A 24,432-nucleotide genomic window follows, 5' to 3' on the forward strand; every position below is an offset into this window, starting at 1 on the left:
TGAAAAATGAAAGAACTCATGGGTTTGGTTGATTGAGCTAAAGGAGGAAACACCCTGAAGAAATTACTTTCCTTAAAAATATTTTCTGTGTCTCAGAGGTAAAAGTTCTGTCATCAGCTCGCATGGGAGTGGTATCAAACCAGGGCATGCATAGAAAAATAGTTATGTAAACTATAAAGCACCATTCATGAATCTTCCTCACTTCCTCAGGTAGGGCTAATAACAGGACTACTCATAACTGGAACTTGAAGTCTATTAATGAGAACGAAAGATAGTTATGATAAAAGGCTCAAGTGAATAGCTAAGATACACAGAGAAGGGGTCAGAATGAGAATGTGTCCATAGAAATCAAGGCACTTAGCAGTGAAAGAACCAACAGAAGAATAAAGACCACAACTTTCTCAATGGAAGGGATATTTTCTGAGGCAAGAAGTTCTTGTTAATAGAAGTGTAAAGCAAAAGCTAGGTAGGTGTTCACTTTGAAAGAATGTAAAAGGACTCTCACTTTGGATAGAAAGATGTCATCCATAACCTTTCAGAGCCCTTCCAATGGTAATATTCTACTGTAATTAATTTACACTAGACAAACTGGACATCTATTTTATTAATAGGCCACATGTAAGAACACAAACATTTTATTTTCAACATGTTGTCACTGTATTTCAGCAAGTTTATTCACTGCCATAATTTGCTGAATAGTTTGGTTTCAAAACAGGTAGGAAAATCAGTCAAACAAAAGTACAGAGGTCCATTTATGCAAAATTGTCCCACTGCTTTTCACAGAATGAAATCCAACAGTCCCTGCTACCCCACTGTAAGTGAAATGTGCACTAGTGGTCTCACCTGTTTGAGAGATTTCTGCGTACCTGAGATCTACTGACTATTAACTTTAAAACCACAATAATCTTAGGCATTTCTCCTAAAGAAGAAGCAGCTTCTTCGGAATGTAGTACTTACTGATGTACAACAAAATCTTCAACTCAAGATTACCTTTTGCTTCTGGCTTTCAGCTATGTGGATGTAGGCCTTGGTCGTCTGCTCCTGGTGACGTCTCTGCAGGGCACTGAACTCCCGAGAAACTGTCTGCCAGAGTTCCACAGCCCAAGCTTTCTCCTACCAAACAAGAACACTGGCTGAGGCGCTACTCAACACATAAAGCAAACAGATCACATTCCTTTATGAAAGAATTACAAAGTAAATACTGAGCTAATGCAATCGTGGTACATGATGGGAATACGTCCTGAGCAATTTCTCACAGCTACATCATCACCAGCGACATGGTTGCCACATGTCCAGTCTTCACTGACTACAAAAGTTATATTAGTAACAACTTAGATAATAAATCCAAAGAAAATTTTCTTACTTTGAAATTGTCTTTTTACTTAGATTTCACAGTTAAAATTAAGAGCAGACTCATCAGAGACACAGATCAAAATACTCTACTTGTTCCACAAAAAAGTACAAGCATTAGAAATAGTCCTCCTGGAAAAGTATGGTATTTTCTTCCTGATTGTAAAAGTATTAAGTGCTCATTGTAGAAAATTAGGAAAAATATAGAAAAACAGAGGAGAAAATAAGAACCACTTATAATTTTAGCACCTGATAATAAATATTGCTACTACATGGTATAACCATAAAGATTGATTCTGTTCGTGTTTATAAATTTTTGTAGGTGTGATTCTGGGGTAGAATATAATTTTTTTCCTCTTAACAAACTAGGAGTCATGTAATGTACTGCTTATACTTGACATTCTATGAGGAGACTCTTCTCAAGTCATACACTATTTTCTCAACAGCATTATTGAAGTGTGGTATGGGAACTCTTGGTGTTCCCAGGGATCTCGGAAGACCTTTAGGGCGCAGTTTTCATAATAACACCAAGATGCTGTTCGCCTTTTGTCCTCTCAGAGTGGAATTTTCTAAAGTTGATAGGATGTGATGTCATCATTGTTGAGAGTTAATGGACTATGTGCAAATGTTACTATGTGTTGTATTAAAAACAAAAAAGAGCCTGGGGCTGGAGGCACAGCTTAAGCAGTAGAGTGCGTGCCTTGCAAGTGCAAAGCCCAGAGTTCAAACCCCAGTACTGCCCCCACCAAGAGTCTCTGTTAATTTGTAATATTATAAATATTGAGATGCACAACCTGTCATAAAAAGCTTTGGGGTCCTAAAATTTTTTTTAAGTGTCCTGAAACCAGTGAGGCAGCTAATCCACCTATTTATAGTTTTGTAAGACGTGTACTCAAATGATACCCACTTTTAGATGAGTACATATGTAGAATAAAACTTACTGAAGTATATAACTTATTCAGAAAGCACACATATCACGCATTTTTATGAGGTGGAAGACTCACGTGACCAGCATGTACTATGAGAGAGAGCATTATTACCATCACCAAGAAGGATGCGCCTCTTGTGGCCTTTTGTAATTAGGCTCCCAACCCCCAACAACCACCATCTTGGAACCTTCTTCATAGGTTAGTTCTGCCTAAAACTTACAGAGAATGTGGAGCTTCATTTTCTCAATGACTGGGGTCCTAAAACTTTCTTCAGAAGTCCCCACAGTCCCCTAGACCCACATGATGATAAGAACCACTGGAACCAGGAGTTACAAACTCTTTCTTTACAGCAGTGGTCCCCAAAGGACCAGCACCACCAATGTCATCTCATAATGGTCAGACATTATTGTTTTATGGATTTCTTAATATTTCAGAAATAATTAGAAAAGTGTGTTGCACCATAGCTTTAAAAGATGCTATCTGGTCAGAAGGCATTTATAAGTCTAAATTAATTTCCAATCACTTAGAATAAGCAACGATAATCCCTCTTAGTACAGAAAGAAGAGCATTGCTTTCCTCAATTACACCTCTGAAGAAGTTCAATATTTAACACGTGTTCCTTATTGAGAGGGACACAGCCTTTCTGACTTACCAAAATATCACTTTCAAAAGAATTCCAAAACCAAACTAACAAAGAATAAAGCTGGAACTTTTCACAGATAATTGTAAAACCAGCATTGTAATCCACCATCTCTAGCCCTATTTATAAATGAGGAACAGAGGCACAAAGATTTTTTTCCCATAGTCACAAAGCTAGAAAACAGAAGGATAGACGGAGACTCAAACCCATACAAAATATGAGATACATGGGATATAAAACTGCAATGCAAAATAAAATTCCCTGTGTGTAAACACACACACACACACACACACAGTCACAGTCACAGCACTGAATAAAGAACATACATGGAGATACAGGACACACAGAACACGGCTTCCTGAAGACTCTGGTCACTATGAGTGAAGGAAAAAAGAGAAGAATCATTTTAGAAATAAAACTTTAAAAAAATATAATATTATAACCTTTGAAAGTTGAGGAAAAGAGTGTCAGAAGAAAACATAAAAAAATGAAAAAACAAAAATTAAGGAAGTGATCACTGATGATTTTTTTCTTTAAAAACTCCTTTGACATTAAAATATTCTTAAAGGACGAACGTCATCAGCAACTGTGCTTCACTTGAGACTTTTGTGGCAGCTGTTTAAGGACAATGATTCTTGTACCTCTCAGAAAATGGAGTGCTGATGACCCTCTTACTCTTAACAGCTTCCAAACCTTACACGACACTCACTTCGTTGGCGATGTGCAGCTGCTCCCGGAGGTTCTTGATGGTCTCCTGGTCTGCGCACAGCTCGCCGCACAGCTCCGAGCCCAAGGGCAAAGTGTCCAGCTGCTTCTCAATGGCATCTTTCAGCTCCCCATGCAGCCTGGGTGACAGCAGTTAAGGAAACAGTAATTTAAACAGTAACCACAGTATGGTTTGGGAGTCAATTAAATAAACACTGGAATCAGAAATAGTGCTTTACATAAAATGATTTCTAAGTAAATGTCAAAAAAAAATGAATGTGCTATGTGAATAAAAAGAACAACCATGAATGCATTTGTTATTTGATAGTAATTGTTATTTATTATTCGATAATAATTCATTCAAGCAAAGTTAGTTTGTCCTAGACAGAATTTAACTTTTCAGACAGGTAAAATCACAGCTGGGCTCAGTGAAAAAGCACGCATGACCAGGAATGCAGCCATCAATATACACAAATCCTTTCTAATAGGACAAGGCAAGACAAAACAACATAAAAAACCCCAGAGCCTTCATTCAACCCAAGGAGCTTCAGAATCTCTTAGGGAGACAAACTGATATGTGATGCAGCAGAAAACTGTGCCTAGCTGGGCTCTGTGGCTCACAGCTGTAATCCTAGCTATACAGGCGTGGAGACTGGAGAAGGTGGAGAGACTCCATCTCAGCCTGTGACAGCTGGGCACAGTGACTCACACTTGTTATCCCAGCTGACCGGGAGGTATAGATCAGGAAGACCATGGTGAGCCAGTCCAGGGAAAAAGTCTGAGCGATCCCAACTCAACCAAAAGCAGGACACGGTCGCACACACCTGTTATCTCAGATGTGTAGAAAGCACAAACAAGAAGATTGTAGTCCAGGCTGACTGGGCATAAGAGCAAGACCCTATTAACAAAAATGCCTAAAAGCAAAGAGAGCTGGAATGGATCAAGTGGTAGAGTGCCTGTGTGGCAAGTGGCAGACCTTGAGTTCAAACCTCAGTACTGCAAAAAAAAAAAAAAAAAAAAAATCCCAATGTGATGCCATATTGAGTAATAAAAACATGTCATTCATAAAAAAGTAAATGCTAACAGTTTCATCCACTCAATTTAATAAGAATAGCACCTTATATTTAGTAGCACTACCTGTCATCTTCTCCAGTGTTCCACACCTTACTTCAATTCTGAGTAGTTTCAAGTAAGCAGAGAAGAACAAAGCTGTCGCTGGTTATGAAACCAAGACTATTAGAAATTCCTTCTTCAGGACAGCTCCACAAAAGTCTGACCATAATATTTGGAAAGCCTTTAATCTTAACATTCAAGCAAACTACAGATATTTCAGTTTAAGACAAGTGCCGCCTCCCCTCTCCAAACAGGATGGTACAACCTGAAAGAAGATGTGTAGAACTGAAACACTTCCAGTCACCTAAAACATCCAGAGGAGCACTGTCTACTGATATGGTAAATCCTCCTTGGATTAGAAAAATTCAACCTCGATTTTCAGAACACACCTATAAAAAACAGTTTATCAAATACAACAAACTAAGGAAGTAACTACTCTAGAAATGAGAAAACACCTCTCTCTAGTAAAGAACAGAGCTTGTTAATTATTTTCTAATTAAAAATAGAAGTGTCTTTTAATTTATTTTTATTATTTTAATTTCTATTTTATAGGTGGTACTGGGATTGAACTCAGGGCCACAGGCTTCCTAGGCTGGTGCTCTACCACGTGAGCCATGCTCCAGACTTTTAAAAGTTATTTTTCCCCTAGGGCTGGCCTTGAACTGACCCTTCCCACTTATACCTCCTGAGTAGCTGGGATTATAGCAATATACCACCAGGTCCAGTTTGTTTGTTCAGAATGGTGTCTTGCTAATTTTTGCCCAGGCTGGCCCTGAACTGTGATCCTCTGATCGCTATGTTTGGAGCAGCTGGGAAACAGGCCTGCCACTGTGCCCAGGTGTTTTTATTTTTAAGCATCTAACAGTACTTTAAAATGTTTACATTTCTGACCAATTCAGAAATCCAGCAATATTAAAGAAAGGCCAAGTCCCAGAGAGAAATTAGTGTGGTGATGTATTTTCTGGCAGAATTGTTAACTCTGCACTAAAGTGACACATCTGTCACAGTGCTGCTGTGATACCATGAGCCCTTAACTACGGTATGAAAGCAGGTATGTCCTCTATTATAGTTCTCTGTGAACACTTTAATGACACGCACTTACGTGCATCATAACCTATCCACTCTCTAATCATTTAAAATCAATAGCAAACTGAATTGGGAAGCACACCGTTACTTAAAACATTTAGACATTGAGAATTAAGGAATTGTTCCCAAGGTCATTACTAAGGTGAACCTCCAGTTTCACAGTTTCAGCTGTGGCGGTGCCTTGTGGTCCTGCCCTGTGGTAGAGCCCAGGACAACGCACAGGCCACCTGAAGCCCTGGAGTTGGGGGTTGGAGTGCTGTCTCCATGGACATGCTGACTGTCCAATATGCACTCATTTCCATGACCCAAAATTTGGGGTTCAGTGTGCTGTTAAGAGTGTCACCAATAACTTTCTTTTCCTTTCAGTGCTGGGGATGAAGCCAGGTCTACAGGAATGCTAGGCAAGCACTCTACTATCAGTCATACGCTGGCTCTAGACTTCCTTTAAACATGCACACTTAGGGTTATAGACTGCCTTCTCAGAATGGCTTTAGTTGCAGCCCACAAGTTTCAGTGTTATTTTCATTATCAGCCAGTTAAAATATTTCTTTTCTCATCTTTTTTTGTTTTTTTGGCTATACTGGGGTTTGAACTCAGGGCCTTACACTTGCTAGACAGGTGCTCTACCACTTGAGCCACTCCACCAGCCCTGTTTTGTGTGGGTATTTTTTAGATAGAGTCTTGCAAACTATTTGCCTGTGCTGGCCTCAAACTTTAATCCTCCTGATCTCTGTCTCCAGAGTAACTAAGACTACAGGTGTGCACGCCACTGGGCTAGTTAAAATATTTTCTAATTGTGAATCCTTTCACTTCTGAGCAGTTTAGAAGCACACTACTTCCTTTAGAAACAGCTGGGAATTTCTGTGACCTTTTCTGTTACTGATTTCTACCATAATTTACACTAATTAAAGAACATAACCTGAATAAATTCAATCCTTTAAAATTGCTGAGAGATGCTGTCTTAAATTGGTCAATTTTGGAAATATTTCATGTGTAATTAAAAAGAAGGTGCATCATGAAGCTGTTGGGTATTAGTGTTCTAAATATATGCCTTAAGTACATTTGTTAACTGCACTGTTCAAATATTACACAGACTTTTTTTTTCCGGTCATTACTTCAATTACTCAAGAGCAACTTGCTCATTTTTCTTACCACCATTGTAGGCATGTCCATTTTGATAGCCGCTCAGTGATGTCACATCTTTCTATCTTGAGGTTTAGTTATTGCATGTTTATAAGTTGAGAATTGTCATTTTTAGGGCAAACTGAATTTTTAATCATTATGAAATATCCCTTTCTATTTCTAACCTGGTTATGATGTATGGTGTTCTGCACTAAACTCTTACTATGTCTGACATTACCAATTTTCTTTTGGTTTATATCTATTTTAGATCCTTTCATTTTCACTCATTCTATATTCTTATATTTTAGGAATCTCTAGTTAGAAGTACATAACTGGAATCTCTTTCATACAATTTTCTCTTAATAAATCATTATTGTAGCATGTATTACATCAAAATTTAATGCAATTAAGTAATGCATTTGGGATTCTATCCACTGTATTTGCTTTCTGCTTGCCCTGGCTTTTCCACCTTTTCTTCCTTTCTTTAAATAACTTCTGATCGTTCTACTTCCCACCCCATCAGCTTGGCTGTGGCATATCTTACTGCCGGAGCCCACCCCGAGATCACCGGACTGCAATGTCAGAATTGGGAGTACCAGACCTGCCATGGACATTTTTCTGAATTGGTGATATTGCTGGCTTGTGTTTTAATACCCGAGAGACATTATTACTGTTGTTTAGAACAGTAGATGGTCACCAGATGCTCTGCTGTATTTACCCTGTAGTTCCAAGCTGGAGCCAGCGATTCTTTTCCCTCTGTTTTTAGGAAGACCACTTTGGGATTTGTATTAATATTCCAAAGATAACCTTTTCAGTTCCTTTCATCTGAAGATATACATCAGACACTCCTTCTGAGGGTTACTGCACTGGACATAGAGTCTAAGCTGACAGTTCCCCAGCACTCTGAAGAGATCCCATCATTTCTATTGAGAGGTCATTCATTTACTGGTGCTCCTTTGCGGATAATCTGTCCTGAGCATCTCTGTGGTTCTGTATTTGATCTCTAATTAGGCAACCAGAGATGGTGCTTGGTATTATCTTGCTGATGCTCAGTTCTTTCTTCAACCTGTGGATCTTTTGTCAGTCTTGAAAAATTCTCAGTCCTTACCCCTTCAAATACTACTTCTATCTTACTCTGTTTTGTGTGGGAATGAAATCACAGTTACCCTTAAACAACCTAGGAATATGAGATTCAACCCCAAAGAGCTGAAAATCTTAAGTAAAAGCCTTCTGTTGATACCTATTGAAACACAGACACTTGGTGAACTCACATTTTGTATACTGCATATATTATATACAGTGCAGCATTCATGAAAACCACGAGCAGTCATTTTACTGCAAAAGGCAACTTACTGGAGAGACCAACAGTATGAACCACATGGTGCTGACATGCACCAGGACCCATACCACACAGTGGATGGTAACCACATAAATCACTCTAGTGTTAGCTGCAGTGTGGCCTGAGCTCAGATGCTGCTGGCTTGAGTATCAATGCCATGTGGTGTGGTTTTAACTTTCTGTGATGGATTTGTGTGTATTTATGTAGTAAATGGCAACACAGACTACTTTTATATATATTTTATGCGTTTGTGACATACATTTTTTGATATACATATATTTCTAGGCTATGTAGTTTGTGAGTTATTTAAAACTGTTGGAAATCTCAGAAAAGGAAAATAAATCTTCTATAAGTAGATTCATATGGTTCAAACTCACATTGTTCAGGCAACTATGTAGTTTTGGCTCTTCTCTCCCCTTTTCACTCTGATTTTGTTGCATACTGTTGATTCTCTCTTTAGTTATGTCTCACTCCTGTCAATACATTGTTTTTAATTCTAGTTGTTTTATCAAAACTTTCAGCATTGGATCTTACTTCCTAGAACTGTCAAGCATAGCTGTACTAAAGGTCAATCTGTGGTCTCATGACTTGAACACTAGAGGCTATTTCCAGTCTTCAGCCACTTGTTCTTTTTATGCCATAGGTGAGCTCTTCCCAGAGATGAAAGCAGAGTGTATTCTGAGGCCTAGTAACGATGTTAGACTTTTCTAAATGGTCCTCTTTCTCTCTTTCTGGTGGCTCTGGCTCCCCTCTCATTTTTTACTGTAGTTGTCTTCAGCCCAACTGCATCACAGTGAAATAAGAACAGATTTTAAAGACTGCCTGAAAAAGACCTGAATGTCTTCTGAAACCATAAAATATCTTATCTCCTGGTACACTAAAATCCAAGCTTGCTCTTAATGTACTGGTGACTCAGGAATTCATAGCATTTTTTACTAGGAAGTCTAATAATTATTTTGAGAAAGAACAGTAAGCCATAAAAAAATTAAGGCTAGAAAATCTTCCTTCCTCATGGTGGGTGGAGGGAAGACACGAATGAAAAAAGAAATAATTCAAAGATTTACTTAATTTTGCACTTACCAAACATCAGTAGCCTAAATGTATGAAGTTAACAGATATTGGAAGGGAAGAGAACTAGTAAAAAGGTTAAAACTTGCTTTTAAAGTGAGGGGATAGTACTAGGATGTAAGGTTGCTCAAAATGCAGTATTTGCATGTTTGACAGTACCACAGTGAAACCCTTTGGTACAATTAGTCTAAGCTAACAAAGAGAGAGAGAAAATGACATAAAGGCAAGACTCCACAGGAGTGCTATATAATTGTACAGACCAGTATGTATTAATTTAAATATAGCTACACTATAATAAACATAATAAAATAAAATGCAAGCTACTACGTAACATAGAGGAGCAAACTAAATGGTCACCATTACACAGAGTTTGGACAATGTAGGCCCTGGGGTTGTAGCTCAGAGGAAGTGACCTGCCAGCATCTGCAAGGTCCGGGGTTCATCCACACAACCAGAAAACAAAAACAATGTGAGTTACAGTAAACACAAAACAAAGAACCCACTTAGCAGCCAAAATGACAAAACTAGGAAGCCTGGTAAGAGCTAGTGCTGGTAAAAGCAATGAACTCTTGAATGTCGCTGGTAAGAGTGTCAACTAGTACAGCCACCCTGGAGTTTAAGATGACATTTTATTGCAAAGTTGAACACTCAGGTAACCTAGGACCCTGCAATTTCATCCCTTGAAATTTTGTACCTATGCATAATATTCAGTAAAAAGTCTCAGAATACTAGACGATATGATTTTTATGTAGCTTTTAAAAATGAAAAACTACGCAATATATCATCTAAAGATGCACATACTTATAAATTTAAAAGCAAGTGTGTTATGAACACGGGATTGAGGAGTGCTCACCTTTGGCAGATGGAAGAGGATGCGAGCGGGAGGAGTACAGGATAGATGGACCAGGCCTGTGACTCTGCAGTGTTTCATCTGGTGGGAGGCTGTCAGATTCCATCTGCCCTGATGTTCCCTAACATCTAATATGCACGGTCAGTCCTATGCTATGACAAAGGCTCTGACATCATCTCAAGCTCACAGAGCAGGAGATGAAAGAAGAAAGAAGCTTCATGACTTCTTTCCAGGAGTCAAACAGAATGAACATCAGGCCCCAGAGTCCACACTCGTGCCAGTACACTGTATGTATCAACAAAACAAAAGTTACCTGAAACCACAAGAAAGGAAAGAACCAATCTCTATCTGATTTACCTTTCATTTTCCTTGATGACATTTTCAAGCTGTAATTTCATCTCACCCATCCGTTGCTGAAAGAATAAAATTCAGTACTAGCAACACATTTTCAACAAGATTAGATCTGCATTAAATATCCCTTTGTACACAAGCAGTCAGACTTTACAACATTAATCTATGGATAAGAAAGACTTATTTATTACTCCAAATAAGCAATGTTAAATATGGTAAGTTTAATAATACATGGGACACAGCAAAATGTTCATTTTAAATAGACTACGCATAAAATAAAAAATGTTGTATGTAAAACAGTGAGAACTATTTATAAAAATAATTCCTATGATATGTAGCTAGACAAGCAAATGAAAGCTATACCTCGGCATATTATAACAAACACCAGGTGATTCCTGTATCTTGAATGAGTATCTTAACCTCAAGTTAGGTGAAGCCCCTAATAAGTGTGTGCATTTTTCCAGGACTTTATAGGCAAAATGTTAATGGAGAGAGAGAGAGAGATGTCTTCTTCAGCAGTCATTCACTTGGTCTTCTGTTCACCTTTACTGACCATCTACTACACTCTGTACTGTAGAGGGCTGTGATGGCAGACAGCCATGGTCAGTGACATACTTGGCACAGTGACTAAAACATGATAGAGTACAGTGCCCACTGAGAGGGAATGAGATGAAGGCTTCATTAGGTTTCCTTTAAGGAAATATAGGGATTACTGGGACTTCAAAAGGAAAAAGAACATGTCAAGCAAGGAGAAATACAAATAAAAGAAAAGGCAAAAAATAAGCAGTCTGTTCTCAACAAGGTAGGTGGGTGAGTGGGAACAAGAAGGAGGTCATGAGAAATTACACTTAGAACAAGAGAGCAGTCAGCTCCTAACACTACTTGCCTGGAGGAGCCTTGGCAAGGGAGGCATGAGCAGGCAGTTCTCCAGGTCTTTCCTACCTTTCAACCAGAGCACACACAGGCTGGCCTAGCAAATGAGTAACAGCCAGTTCCCACCACACAGCTGTCATCAAAGTGGAATTCTTCCCAGGGCTCTACTATGCCTGAATCACAACCAAATCAGAATGAATTAATCTGCGCCCAGACAACTGGGCACTAACCATCCATGACACGGTGGTACTGGAGGCAATGTCAGAAAAGGTAGCTGGGGGATCCTGAATGCCTGAGTGCTGAGGTGGTGCATATTATTGCTGCAATTATCCACATTTTCTAATTTTTTTAAAAATTTATTTTTAAAAATTATAAAAATGTCAGTGAATCTTGAAAAATATTTTTACTGTCAAATAATTATATAGGATATATATGCATTAGTAAAATTAGGATTGTAACAGTCACATTAAAATTATTTACTATAAAATATTTCAAATGTGGATATCTGGAAGGAAATGAAACTTCTGCTTTGCCCTGCTTTTTACATTTTTTGGCAGAAAGTCTTTCATATAGAGAATTGCAGCAATAATTTTCCTGCTTTGAAGATAGTCTATTTTTTTTATCAAGTCAATAAATCGTAACAATTCTACTAATTAATATTTGTAGAGCAACTATTCTTGGAAGTAGGTATCAACATCTTTTTTTCCTCTCTAAAAGAAGTAACAACTCTTCTTATCATTGAAGACTCTTGAGCTTTCTATGGTAGCTTCTTCTCATAAGTAACTCAGCAATCACCCTGAGGTGATAAGAATGCCAAATGGAAAGAGAATTTAATCACCTTAGAAAAACAGCTGATTAAAGATATACACGAATGAGAATATAAAATGTTTATAAGAGTTTAATTTCAAGGTACCTAGCTATTCTATGTGACAACAATCAAAATACGTCATTACAGAAATTCAGAGAAAATGAATTCGCTGCAACTTTAGAATTATCAGTTAAAAAAGATGCAAAGACATTATTGTGGTTTACTTAAATTTAAATGGCCGTAGGCCAAAAAGTCCATAGTAGACAGTTAAGGTGAATATTAAGGGCAGCCATGTTAGGACCAGACCCCCCACCCTCCTGCAGATGGCTTGCTGGAAACTCCCCACCCAACCTCAAAAGATTGACAGCTATTAACCTTTATCTCCAGGTGAGCGCCATGGACAGGCAGATGAGCAGGAGAGTGACCTAACCACAACTTACCTATCTCCTTTGGTTCCTAGTAACACCATTCTTTAGTGACCCAAAGAACATCTTCCCATCCAGTGACCTTCCTGGTACTTTTCCACCAGCTTCCCTACATCTACCCCAAGCCTGTGCGTGGCAGTGGGCTCTGGCTCTCTTGCTGGAGACTCTTTCCCGTATAAAGCCTGTGCTGATGGTGAGCTGCCTTCCACCTTTCCTTCCCCACCTCTCTTTAGTCTAACAGACTAGAAACTGAATTAAGAATTGGCTAATGATAAAACAGAAACAGAAATTTAAGTAATGCCTGTTTTTAAATGCTGGGTCTACAGTTTATATATTAGAAGAATTTCACTTGGAAGTGAAATTCAATGGAAAAGCCTAAACTTATTCTTGGGAGTTATAAGCATTTTCCTAGTAAAGTTACACATCGACCCATTATCAGAACAATAACAGATTGTTAACCTCAAACTATCTTGTTCCCAAAAGTCCTAGTATTTAATCACTCATCAGATATTCAAAGACCCATGTTATGGTTTAGACACAAAATGTCCCCTATATAACATGTACTGAAGGCTTGGTCCCTAATGCAGCAGTGTTCAAGAGGCAAGGCCTTAAGAGGTGGTGGATTAGGAGGGCTCTGACCCCACTGATGGATTAATCTATAGATGAGTTCGTAGCTTAAGAAGCTTTTCAGAGGGAGGCCTAGAGAGATGGTGGATCTGGAGGGCTCTGATCCATCCACAGATTAACCTATAGATGAGTTCACAGTTTACAGGGCTTTTCAGAAGTAGATCACTAGAGATATGCTTGTGAAGAGAACATTTTGTACCTGGTCCCTGGTTCTCTTACTCGTTCTCCCCATCCCCATCTCTCTCATGTCTGAACACCATGATGTGAGTAGTAGCCTCCTGTGCCACACGCTCCTCTTGGCATGATATTTTGCCTTGCCCCAGACCCAAAGTATGGAGCCTGCTGACCTTAGATTGGAACCTCTAAAAGCATAAACCTTTGTTCCTTTAAGCAACTTCTCTGTGTCTGACAGCCTGCTAGGTGCTACCCTTTAAAGCACACCATAGGATCTCTTGTCCACATATGGAGAAAAGAGAAAGTGCTTAGCACTGGCCACCCCCAAAGCATCATTCTGAGAAAACCAGTGTCAGGGTTGTCTTTATACGAAGTCATTACACTTTATTCCACTTGCTTTAAGTTAACTCTACCCTGCTCTCCTGACCACAACTAAATTGATCCAGGGAATGGAATCTCAGCCAAATACAATCGTAAGTACATTCAAGGTCTAACAAAAAGCAGTCATCACTAGCCGGTGGACTTAGCTTGAGACAAATTCTCTTTAGAAATGCTTCCATTGTATTGTTATCCTAGATATAGAAAATTTAGGGAAAAAATGTAAATATTAGCTACATTCTAAAAACATAGTTTATTGAAACTCATCTCAACAATTCTAGGGTACTATGAATGAACTCTCAGAAGTCCCGGGACTCAGAATCTATCTGTACAGACAGCTTCCTCATTCCCCTCATTTGTGAAATAAATTCCACTACTAAAAGGATTTCAGAAAAAAGCCTACTAGAGCCTAAGCCTACATTAGATTAGTAGTACCTAAGAGACACAAGACAAAGGAATCTGACAGAGACAATATCTGAAACTGGGGGGAAAACTGCAAACAACAATTAATGAAGGTAAAATGAGGGTGAAGACGAAGGTCTCAAGGGATGTGAGACAGTTTTGAGGAAAAAAAAATAAGCAAATAATGGTAAGATTTAGAGATTCCTCTAAGCACCTCAGAGAAGCTTCCGCCAGGTATCAAGAGAAGGAAATACTGGACCAAAAATCAAAACCAAAGATGGTCTTAAAACACATATGCACAGACACACAAACACACATCCACAATAACCACAGATAGTCTTTAAACATACATATGCACAGATGTACATACACACAGACACGTACACACACACACAAAATCCAAAGATAGTCTTTAAACACAGATATGCACAGATGCACAGACACATACAAACAACCACATAGACACACATGCATACATGTACACACAAGCACATAAGTGTACACATGCACACACATACACACACACTCACATGAACACACATACAGATTAATTACAGCAACATTTTTCTTCCTCACTGATTCTCATAACAGATGATAAAGGCTTCACGGTTACAATGTCATACCTGGTAGTATTTCACCTGTCCACTTAGCTGGTCCACGTGTTTTTCATACTCAGTAATAAGAGAAGTGAAAAAGCTGAAGAAAAAACAGAATTAAAAAAATAGCATATTTTGTTCCATCTAGTTTGTAAATACGGAACAAGAGAATAAATTCCATGTCAAAAAAGTGCCGAATGCCTCCACAAGAATCAGCATTGTTTTTAAATTTTAGCTCAAGAATATTTTGCACTGAAAAGTTCTTTGAGTATGTGTGCGTGTGTGTGGGCAGTGGGCAGGACAGCTTGAGTACTGTAGGAAGTTTAATAGCACCTCTGCCCTCTGCCATTGGATGCCAGCAGCAGCTTCACCCCACCCCCACAGACTGCTTGTTGAAACAAATTAAAATGCCACCAGATAAGTCCTGAGGGGATGGCAACACCTCCCAGACTCCACAAGACTTGTTTTCTCCTCTAGATTCAGAAGCAAATCCATTAAGCCCAACTAGGGCAGACTATGAAATAAACACTCCTGTTTCTAAGGGAACCCTTCACTTGCAGTCCCTCTAGCTAAAAGAATGTGTTTCTGCTCAGACTGTACCTGTGGCTGACTGCTGAGCTCACGGATATGTCATCTCCATCTTCTCTGAGGACAGCTCTCTATAACAGAAAAGGCGTTTTAAAATGATTTTTCACATTGCTCTACCCTGAATTGATAGTTACTTAAATACAAATTTTTACAACCTTCTAATAATCTACTTAAGTGATTCAAAAAGAGTTAGAGAAAAAAAGCATCCTAATTGATACTGAAATGCACTTTGAAATTTTAACAGCCATACATGATAAAGACAATGCTTTGCAAATTAGAAATATGAAGAACTATTTTTAATTTGATACACTCTCTACCAGAAACCTACCATAATTACCATTCTTGAAGAATGGTGAATCAGCAAAAGCACTTTAAAGTCAGTAACTTGGGCTGGGCCATGGCTCAAGTGGCAGAGACTGCTTAGGAAGCACAAAGCTCTGGGCTCCATCCCCACCATTGCAAAATAAAAATCAGTAATAATCCAAGGTTGCTGACTGTCACTGCTGAAATTCAACATCCCATGAATAAAAGTTCTAGTTGATATGGCCCAATGTAAAGGAGAAGTTATGGGTTGAAATGCAAAATACCATGCTGTTATTTTTTATGCTCTGACCTACAAAATACCACATAACCCACTAATGATTGCAGCAAGAGTTCTCCACCTCCAGACAGATCAACATAAAAAGGAAACCCAGTGGTTTCTCTGAACACCAGCACTCCTTTCTTTCCTGATCTACCTTGAGAGATTTAGGAATTTTATCTTCTAAAGCATCTTTCTTATCTTTGTAGTCCTTAGTTTTTTATAGCATTAATTTCTGCCTTCTTTTGGGGGTGGTTAATTTGCTCTGTTTTTTCCCTTTTTCCTCCTCAAATACATGCAGTTAAAGCTATAAACTTTCCTTTACCACTGCTTTAGTTATGTCCCGCCGGTTTTAAAAAAGTGCAATAATTTTTAAATTTTGAGGCAACTACATAGTCACATGGAACTGTAAGAAATGGAGATGTCACAGAGCTTTCAAGCAGTCTTCTCCAATGGCAACATCTTGCAAACTACAGCATAATACACAGAGGGCCCTGAAGGAGTAACAGCTGATGGCCATGGCAGCTGAAGGTGTTCTTAATACATGTACTCTGCAGACCTCAAACCTCAGCAACACAGTGCACGCTGGACTGTGTTCACCTCAGGATCACTTGGCTGACTGGGAGCCTTGGCTCACTGCTGCTCCTGCAGCTCAGCACCATGTACTGCTAGCCCTAAAAGAGCCAATTCCAAACTCAAACTATGGTTAGAATGCATATCATATCATCTTGCACCATTGTCAAGTCAAAAAATTGTAGATTAAACCACTGTAAACTGGGTCTTTCTGTACTTCAAGGTCACAACCAAGAAAGTGACATGGATACACCAGGATACAGAGCAGGTCTACACTGCAAGGGTTCTGACCCTGACCCCCCAGGGTACAGAGCAGGTCTACACTGCAAGAACCTAACACTGACACACCAGGGTACAGAGAGATCTACACTGCAAGAACCTAACACTGACACGCCAGGATACAGAGCAGGTCTACACTGCAAGGGTTCTGACCCTGACACACCAGGGTACAGAGGAGGTCTACACCACAAGGGTCTTGATCCTAATACCCAAGATACAAGAGGAGCTCCACACTGCAGGAGTCCTGACATGGACACACCATGATACAGAGCAGGTCTACACTACAAGGTCCTGATCCTACACCCAGGATAGAGTTGGTCCACACAAGACACAGAGCAGGTCCATACTGGAAGGTCCTCATGGTGCCTCTGCTCGACTTTATTTACCTGCCTCCCACTCCCTCCCTATCCTCAAACCCTGGCAACCACTAATGCGGTCTCTTTATCTATACATAAATCTTTTTTATTAGCATATAATAGTTTACAACAGGGTACATTGTGATACTTACATTATGTGCTTACAATACATCTTAGGTTTACTCCTCTATTGTTCTCCCTCCTCCCTCCCCCAGTCTTAGAATGGTTTCAAAAGGTTTCATTCTTCTATTTCCACATGTGAATACAAAATACAACCACCATATTCACCCTCAGTCACCCTTTCCTTATGCCCACCTCCTCCCACTAGCAGTATCCACTCCTGGAGAAGACCTGTGTTACCCTATTGTCCTGCATTTTTCAAAGTGTATATTGATAGTCCAAGGGCATCATACCTTGGTACTTCAGGCCTGTATAAATTGTATTTTAATCAAATTAACCCACCCCATTACTTACTCTCTATCACCAAGCTCCCCTAATATTCAATAGCTCATGGTGCATTACATTACATTCATATGTAGATGAACTGCTTTCAGTATTCTTCATTCTCTAACATTTTCTTTCCCTCTCCTACCTCTCAGTGTAGCAGACCCACTAATCTTGTTCTCTCACTATATAAAAAGTATGTGTGTATATATGATCATATATGTATTTATATATACATTTAAGTTATAGGTCTAGCTTCTAGAGGGAAAACACTTGATCTTTGACTTTTTGAGATTGGCTCACTTTGCTTTACATGTCGTTCTCCAGTTTCACCCATTTGCCTGCAAACAACATTTTTTTTTTTATGGCTGAGTAAAACTCCATTGTGTAGGTACACCACATCATCATCATCAGTAGTGGGGCATGTGGGCTGTTTCCAAGCTTGGCTATTGTGAATAGTGCTGCTGTAAACATGCAGGTGCAAGTGGCTCAACCGTGTCCTGGAGCACTTTCCTCTGAGTAGATGCCCACGAGTGGTATCACTGGATCACATGATAGTTCTAATTTCAGATTTTTGAGGGACCTCCATACTGCTTTCCATAGCAATTGCACTAATTTACATTCCTACTAAGAGTGCAGAAGTGTTCCTTTTACACCCAGCATCCTGCCAGCACTTCCTGTGTGTGATGTTGATGACAGCCATTCTGACTGAGCTGAGGTGGAATCTCAGTGTCCTTGACTTGCATTTCCTTTCTGGCCAAGATGTGGGGCGTTTCTTCATGGGTTTACTGGTCATTTGGACTTCTCCTTTTGAGAACTGCCTGTTCAGTCCATTTGCCCATTTATTCAGTGGGATGTTGATTCTTTAAGATGTTAGTTTTTCTTGAGCTCTCTTTATATTCTGGTTATGATCCCTGGTCACATGTAAAACTGGAAAGCTTTTCTCCCATTCTGTGGGCTGTCTCTTCAGTCTGGTGATCATTTCCTTTGCTGTGCAGAAGCTTTGTAATTTCATGCAGTCCCCTTTGTCAGTGCTTTCTCTTAATTGCTGAGCTATTAGAGTTCTATTCACAGTTATTACCTGTATCTGTGTGGTTCAGTGTGTTTCCTATTTTATCCTAAGTAATTTCACTGTTTCAGATATTACATTAAGATCCTGAGTCCATTTTGAGTTGATGCTAGAACAAGGTGAGAGACTGGGATCTAGTTTCAGTCTTCTGCAGGTGGAAATCCAGTTTTCCCAGCACCATTTGTTAAAGAGGCTATCTTTTCTCTCATGTGTATTTCAGGCTCATTTGAGAAAGTCAGATGGCTGTAGTTGTGTGGATTTGTGGCAGGGTCTTCAATTCTACTCCGTTGGTCTTCAGGTCTGTTTTTGTGCCAGTACCATGCTATTTTTATTACTAAGGCTCTGTAGTACAGTTTGAAGTCAGGATTGATTTTTTTGGCTCAGCACTGCTTTGGCTATCTGAGGTCTACTGTGCTTCTATGTGAACTTTAAGATTGGCTTTTCCGTCTTAGTGAAGAATGTTATTGGAATTTTCATAGGGACTGAACATATAGATGGCTTTTGGGAGTATAGCCATTTTCACAATATTGATTCTGCTGATCTATGAACATGGGATGTCCATCTCCTAATGTCTTCCATGATTTCTTTCTTCAGTGATTTATAATATTCATTGTAGAGGACAGTCGCTACCTTCATTAAATTTATTCCTAGGTGTTTTCAATTTTTTTGAAGCTATAGTGAAAGGTATTATTTTCCTGATTTCTTTCTCAGGCTGGTCATTGTGTATAGAAATGGTACTGGGTTTTGCATATTAATTTTGTATTCTGCTACTTTGCTGAATGTGTTTATGAGATCTAAGAGGTTTTTGGTTGAGCATTTAGGATCTTTCAGGTATAGGATTGTATCACCTGTAAATAAGGATAATTTGCCTTCCTCCTTTCCTAATTTGAATCCTTTGTATTTCTTTCTCCTGTCTTATTGCTCTGGCTAGGAATTCCAGTACTATGTTGAATAAGCGTGGGTTGAGGTGAACCCTTGCCTCATTCCTGATTTTAGAGGAAATGTTTTTTTTTTTCCCATTTTGTATGATAGGGGTTATAGGTTTGTCATATATAGCCTTTTAAAATGCTGAGGCATGTGCCCTCAATTCCTAGTTTCTTCAGAGTTTTTATCATAAGAGGATATTAAATTTGGTCAAAGCCCTTTTCTGCATCTATTGATATGATAAGGTGGTTTTTGTCCTTGATTCTGGTTTATGTGCTGTACTACATTTTTGCTTTGTATATATTGTGCCATCCTTGCAACCATGGAATAAAAAGTACTTGATCATGATGTATGATCTTTTTAATGTGTTGTTGGATTCTGTTAACACATATTTTACTGAGGATTTTCAAATCTATGTTCATCAGGGATATTGACCTATCACTTTCTTTTCTGATGTATCTTTATCTGGCTTTGGTATTAGGTAATACTAGCTCCTTAGAATGAGTTTGGGAGTATTCCTAACTTCTGTACTTTTTGAAATAATTTGAGGAGCACTGGTATTAGTTGAGTCTATCAGAACCTTGTCTTTTTTTGGTTGGGAGGTTCTTTATAACTGTCTCAATCTCACTGCTTGCTACAGTTCTGTTTTTGCAGACCTCTTGGTTCAATTTTGATGAGTCATATGTGTCAAGAAATTTATTTATTTACTCATTTTTCAGTTGCTGAAGTATAGGTTTTTAAAGTATTTCTGTGTGATCTTCTGAATTTCATTGGTGCCTCTTGTAACATTCCCCTTTTCATTTCTGATTTTATTAATTTGGGTCTTCTCCTTTCTTCTTTTAGTTAATTTGGCTAGACGTCTGTCAATCTTACTTCCTCAAACAACCAACTTTTTGTTTCATTGATTGGGTGTATAATTTTTTTGGCTTCAAATCTATTGTTTTCTGATGCGATTTTTATAATCTCCTTCTATCTATTACTTTTTGGGTTGGCTTGCCCTTGTTTTTCTAAGAGCTTAAGATGCATCATCACATTATTTATTTGAGATCTGGTTTTCTGATGTAGATGCTCATGCTATAAACAACTCTAAGACTAGCTTTGAGGGCTGGAGGCATGGCTCAAATGGTAGAGCATTTGCGTAACAAGCATAAAGCCTTGAGTTTAAATCCCAGTACTGCCAAAAAAAGAGTAGCTCTACTGTGTCCCACAGGTTCTGGTAAGCTGTGTCCTCATTTTCATTTGAATTGAGAAATTTCTTAATTTCTTTCTTATTTTCTTCAATGATCATTCAAAAGTGTGTTGATCAATTTCTATGAGTCTAAATGGTTTTTGTGTTTTCCCTTGTTTTTGATTTTTAATTTTATTTCATTATGGTCTGTTAGGATACATGGGATTATTTCAATTTTTTTTTTTTGTATTTGTTGAGGATTGCTTTATGACCTAGGATGTGGTCTATTTTGGAGAAAGTTCCACAGACTGCTAAGATAAATGTTTAATCTGTTGTCATAGGATGAAATACTCTATTAGTGTCTGCTAATTCAATTTTGTCAAAGGTACTGTTTAGTTCCAGGATATCTTTCTTGATTTTCTGTCTGGACATTCTGTCTATTGAAGAGAGGGGGTGTTGAGATTGCCCACAATTATTGAATTTGGTCCTACCTGATCCTTTAAGCTCAGAAGTGTTTGTTTTTATGAATGTGGGGGCTCTGATGTTCAGTGCACATATATTTGGAATCATCACATCTTCTTGCTGGATTGTTTAATACATTATTAGCATGTAGTGACCTGCTTTATGTCTTTAAATAGGTTAATGTATAAAATCTGCATTGCTAATATAAGAATAGCTCCTGCTTGTGTTTAGTTTCTGCATGCCTTTTTCTAACCTTTTAGTTTGTGTGTGTCTTTGACTGTGAGGTGTGTTTCTTGTAGACAACACATTGTTGGATCTTGCTTTTTATCCAATCTGACAATCTGAGTCTTTTGATTAGGGTTATGACTGAGAGGTGTTTACTAATACCTGTGTTTCTACTGCTTTTTTTCCAGAATGAGTCTCCTATTGATTTTTCTTTACTTTTGGCTTTGTTCAAATTCAGGTTTTGCTCATTCATTGAGCTGTTTCTTTTCTAACTCTTGTAGGTTCATCAATTCCCCCTGAGTTTTATTCTTTCCTAGCTTCTCAAATTTGTGATTGTTTCCTTCGCTTCCCTGTGAATTATTCCCTTGTCATCCTTTGTAGTGTAGACTTGGTGGACAAGAACTACTCTAGCTTGTCCTTGTATTAGAAGGTCCTTACTTCTCCCTCAAGGTTGAAGGACAGCTCTGCTGGATAAAGCAGCTTGGTTGGCAGTTATACTGCTCCATGCTGTCCTGGCTTTTAGGGTTTGTGCTGAGAGTTCTGACATGACACTTATGTGTCTTCCTTGGTATGTGAGCTGGTGTTTTTCCTCTTGAATCTTTCCTTATCCCTTGTTTTCTAGATTTGGCATTTTAATTATGATGTGCTGTGGGGTCATTCTTTTCTGATCATGTCTATTTGGAGTTCAAAATGTCTCCTGTACATGGTCATCTGTATTATTACATAGATTTGGGGAATTTTCTACTATGATTTCATTGAATAGTTTTCCTATGTTTTAGTTTATATTTCAGTTCCTTCTTCCATGAATTCTTAGGTTTGGTATTTTGGTCATGATCCAGGGTTCTTGTATGTTGTATTCATGTATTTTAACTTTATTTTTTTCCTTTTTTTTTTTTTTAAATTGTTGTGCTGGGAGAGGGTACTTGAATTCACCCCCTCCCCTGCTCTCCTTTATCCCTCCACCCCCCTCCACATTCCTGGAATGGTTTCAACAGGTGGTGGGAGGCTGAATATATAAAAAAAATGTGTATAATGTATGCAAATGCAAAAATGATACCTGTTGAAGATTTTCTTTATGATTGTTTGCATGCAGTAACTCTTCAATCTTGATATTCTTTCTTCTGTTTGATCCTGTCTGCTGATAATGCTATATCCACTGTGGTTTGTACTTGACTCGATTTATTGAGGTTTTCATTTCTAATATTTCTACTTGGTTATTTTTTGCAATTTCCATTTCCTTGCTGAATTTCTCTTCCATGATACTGATTTCCTTGTCTAGGTCTTGGATTGACTAACTAACATCATTTATCCGTTTATTTCAGTTCTCTTTAAGGTCTCTGGTCATTTTTAACAGCAGGTTTCTGAATTCTCTGACATTTCAGTCAATCCATTATCTTTGGATTCAGATGTTGAGTTGTGGTGGGAGTTTGGACAGGAGACACTGCCTTGGGTTTCATGTTTAAATTTCTACACTGTGCTTTGTGCATCTATTGGTCTAAGTTTTGTTTTATTTCCTTGGATGAGTGAAGAGTCTGCTTCAGGTAGAGGTTTTCCTGGCTAAGTTTTGTTTTACTTCCTTGGATGAGTGAAGAGTCTGCTTCAGGTAGAGGTTTTCCTGGCTCTCAGTGGGAGCAGGGATGGTGCTACGGGCTGTTCTTGTGTTGTTTTGACTCATCACATTTTTCAGATATCCTATTACTCTTTTACGTTTCTCTCGTGCTTTCCTCTCTCTGGCTCTTCTGTATATAGTCTCCTCTTTTGTTATCCACAGTCTAATTCAAAGGGCTAGTTGGGGAAAGCTTCTATCTCCCTGTTCTCTACATAAAGCTTTTTGTTTACATAAGCTGTCACTGCTTTGCGATAAGTGCTCAGGAGTGCATATGTTTGGTATAATGGAAGTTGCATGTTTTCTGTATGGAGAGACTACCAAAACTGGTATTCTAGAGTGGCTGTTACACCTTACCTTCCACCAGCAGTGTATGCTCTACTAGTCCATTTCCCATTGCTAAAACAAAGGATCTGTTTATAGAAAAGATGCTTATTAGCTCACAATTCTGGAGTCCATGACCTAACTACTTCCAAGTTTCATCTCTTAGAGGACCATCACCTCGGAACGCCACACTGCACATCAAGTTTCCAATGCATGAACCTCTGGGTGAACAAACCACTTCTAAACAATGGTAGTGACCAATCCACTTTTCACACACTTATCACTGTTTGGTGCTGTCACTGTCACTATGTTCTACTTGAATCGTTCTGGCATGTATGCAGTGATTATTTCATTTCATTTTGATTTTTTTTTTTGAGATAGGGTCTCACTACATTACAAAGGCTGGCCTTGAACTGACAATCCTCTTACCTCTGCCTCCCAAGAGCTGGAATTCCAGGTCTGCCCCACCATGCCCTGCTTCATTATGCTTCCAGTGGCAGACTGAATAATGACCATCTAGAGATGTTTCCATTCTAATCTCAGTCTATGACTATGCTATGGAATGTGCAGATGGGTGAAGAATCTTAACACAGTGAGGGGATAACTCTGGGTTATTAAGTATACTCAATGTAATTAGCAGGATCTTTATTTCAAAGGGGGCAGCTGGAATCAGAGAGAAAGCTACGTGAAGGAGGAAACCACAGAGATGTGAAGATGCTATGCTGCCAGCTTTGAAGTCAGAGGAGGCCACAAATGAAGGAATGCAAGGGCCAGGGACATACAGGTAGGAAATGGCAGGCAGAGTCAGATTCTTTAGAGTCTCCTGATAGAGCACAACCTTGCTAACATTTCAGCTCACTTCAGATTTCTGACCCCAAATCCGTAAAGTAGCAATTTATGTTAAGTTTCTCTATTTATGGTAACTTGTTATAGCAAAAACCAGAACTAAAGATGAGGACATCTTCTCATGTGCTGACTGGACATTTGTACGTTCTGCT

At 38.7% G+C, this 24,432-nt stretch overlaps 1 protein-coding gene across 5 annotated transcripts in view; it reads right to left on the reverse strand.

The window, feature by feature from the left end:
- The window catches only part of Sclt1 (sodium channel and clathrin linker 1), a 160,518-nt gene that overhangs the window by 105,732 nt on the left and 30,354 nt on the right, over positions 1-24,432 (reverse strand). For all 5 annotated transcript variants that reach the window (XM_074041163.1, XM_074041161.1, XM_074041160.1 and 2 more), the window contains 5 exons: positions 15,437-15,495; positions 14,864-14,936; positions 10,560-10,615; positions 3,629-3,764; positions 991-1,113 (listed from right to left, as the gene is read on the reverse strand). In XM_074041163.1, the coding sequence (XP_073897264.1) occupies positions 991-1,113; positions 3,629-3,764; positions 10,560-10,615; positions 14,864-14,936; positions 15,437-15,495 (447 nt within the window). The remainder of the gene's footprint in view (positions 1-990; positions 1,114-3,628; positions 3,765-10,559; positions 10,616-14,863; positions 14,937-15,436; positions 15,496-24,432) is intronic.

This window comes from Castor canadensis, chromosome 9, assembly GCF_047511655.1.
Source record: "Castor canadensis chromosome 9, mCasCan1.hap1v2, whole genome shotgun sequence".
In the NCBI taxonomy this organism is placed as follows: domain Eukaryota; kingdom Metazoa; phylum Chordata; class Mammalia; order Rodentia; family Castoridae; genus Castor; species Castor canadensis.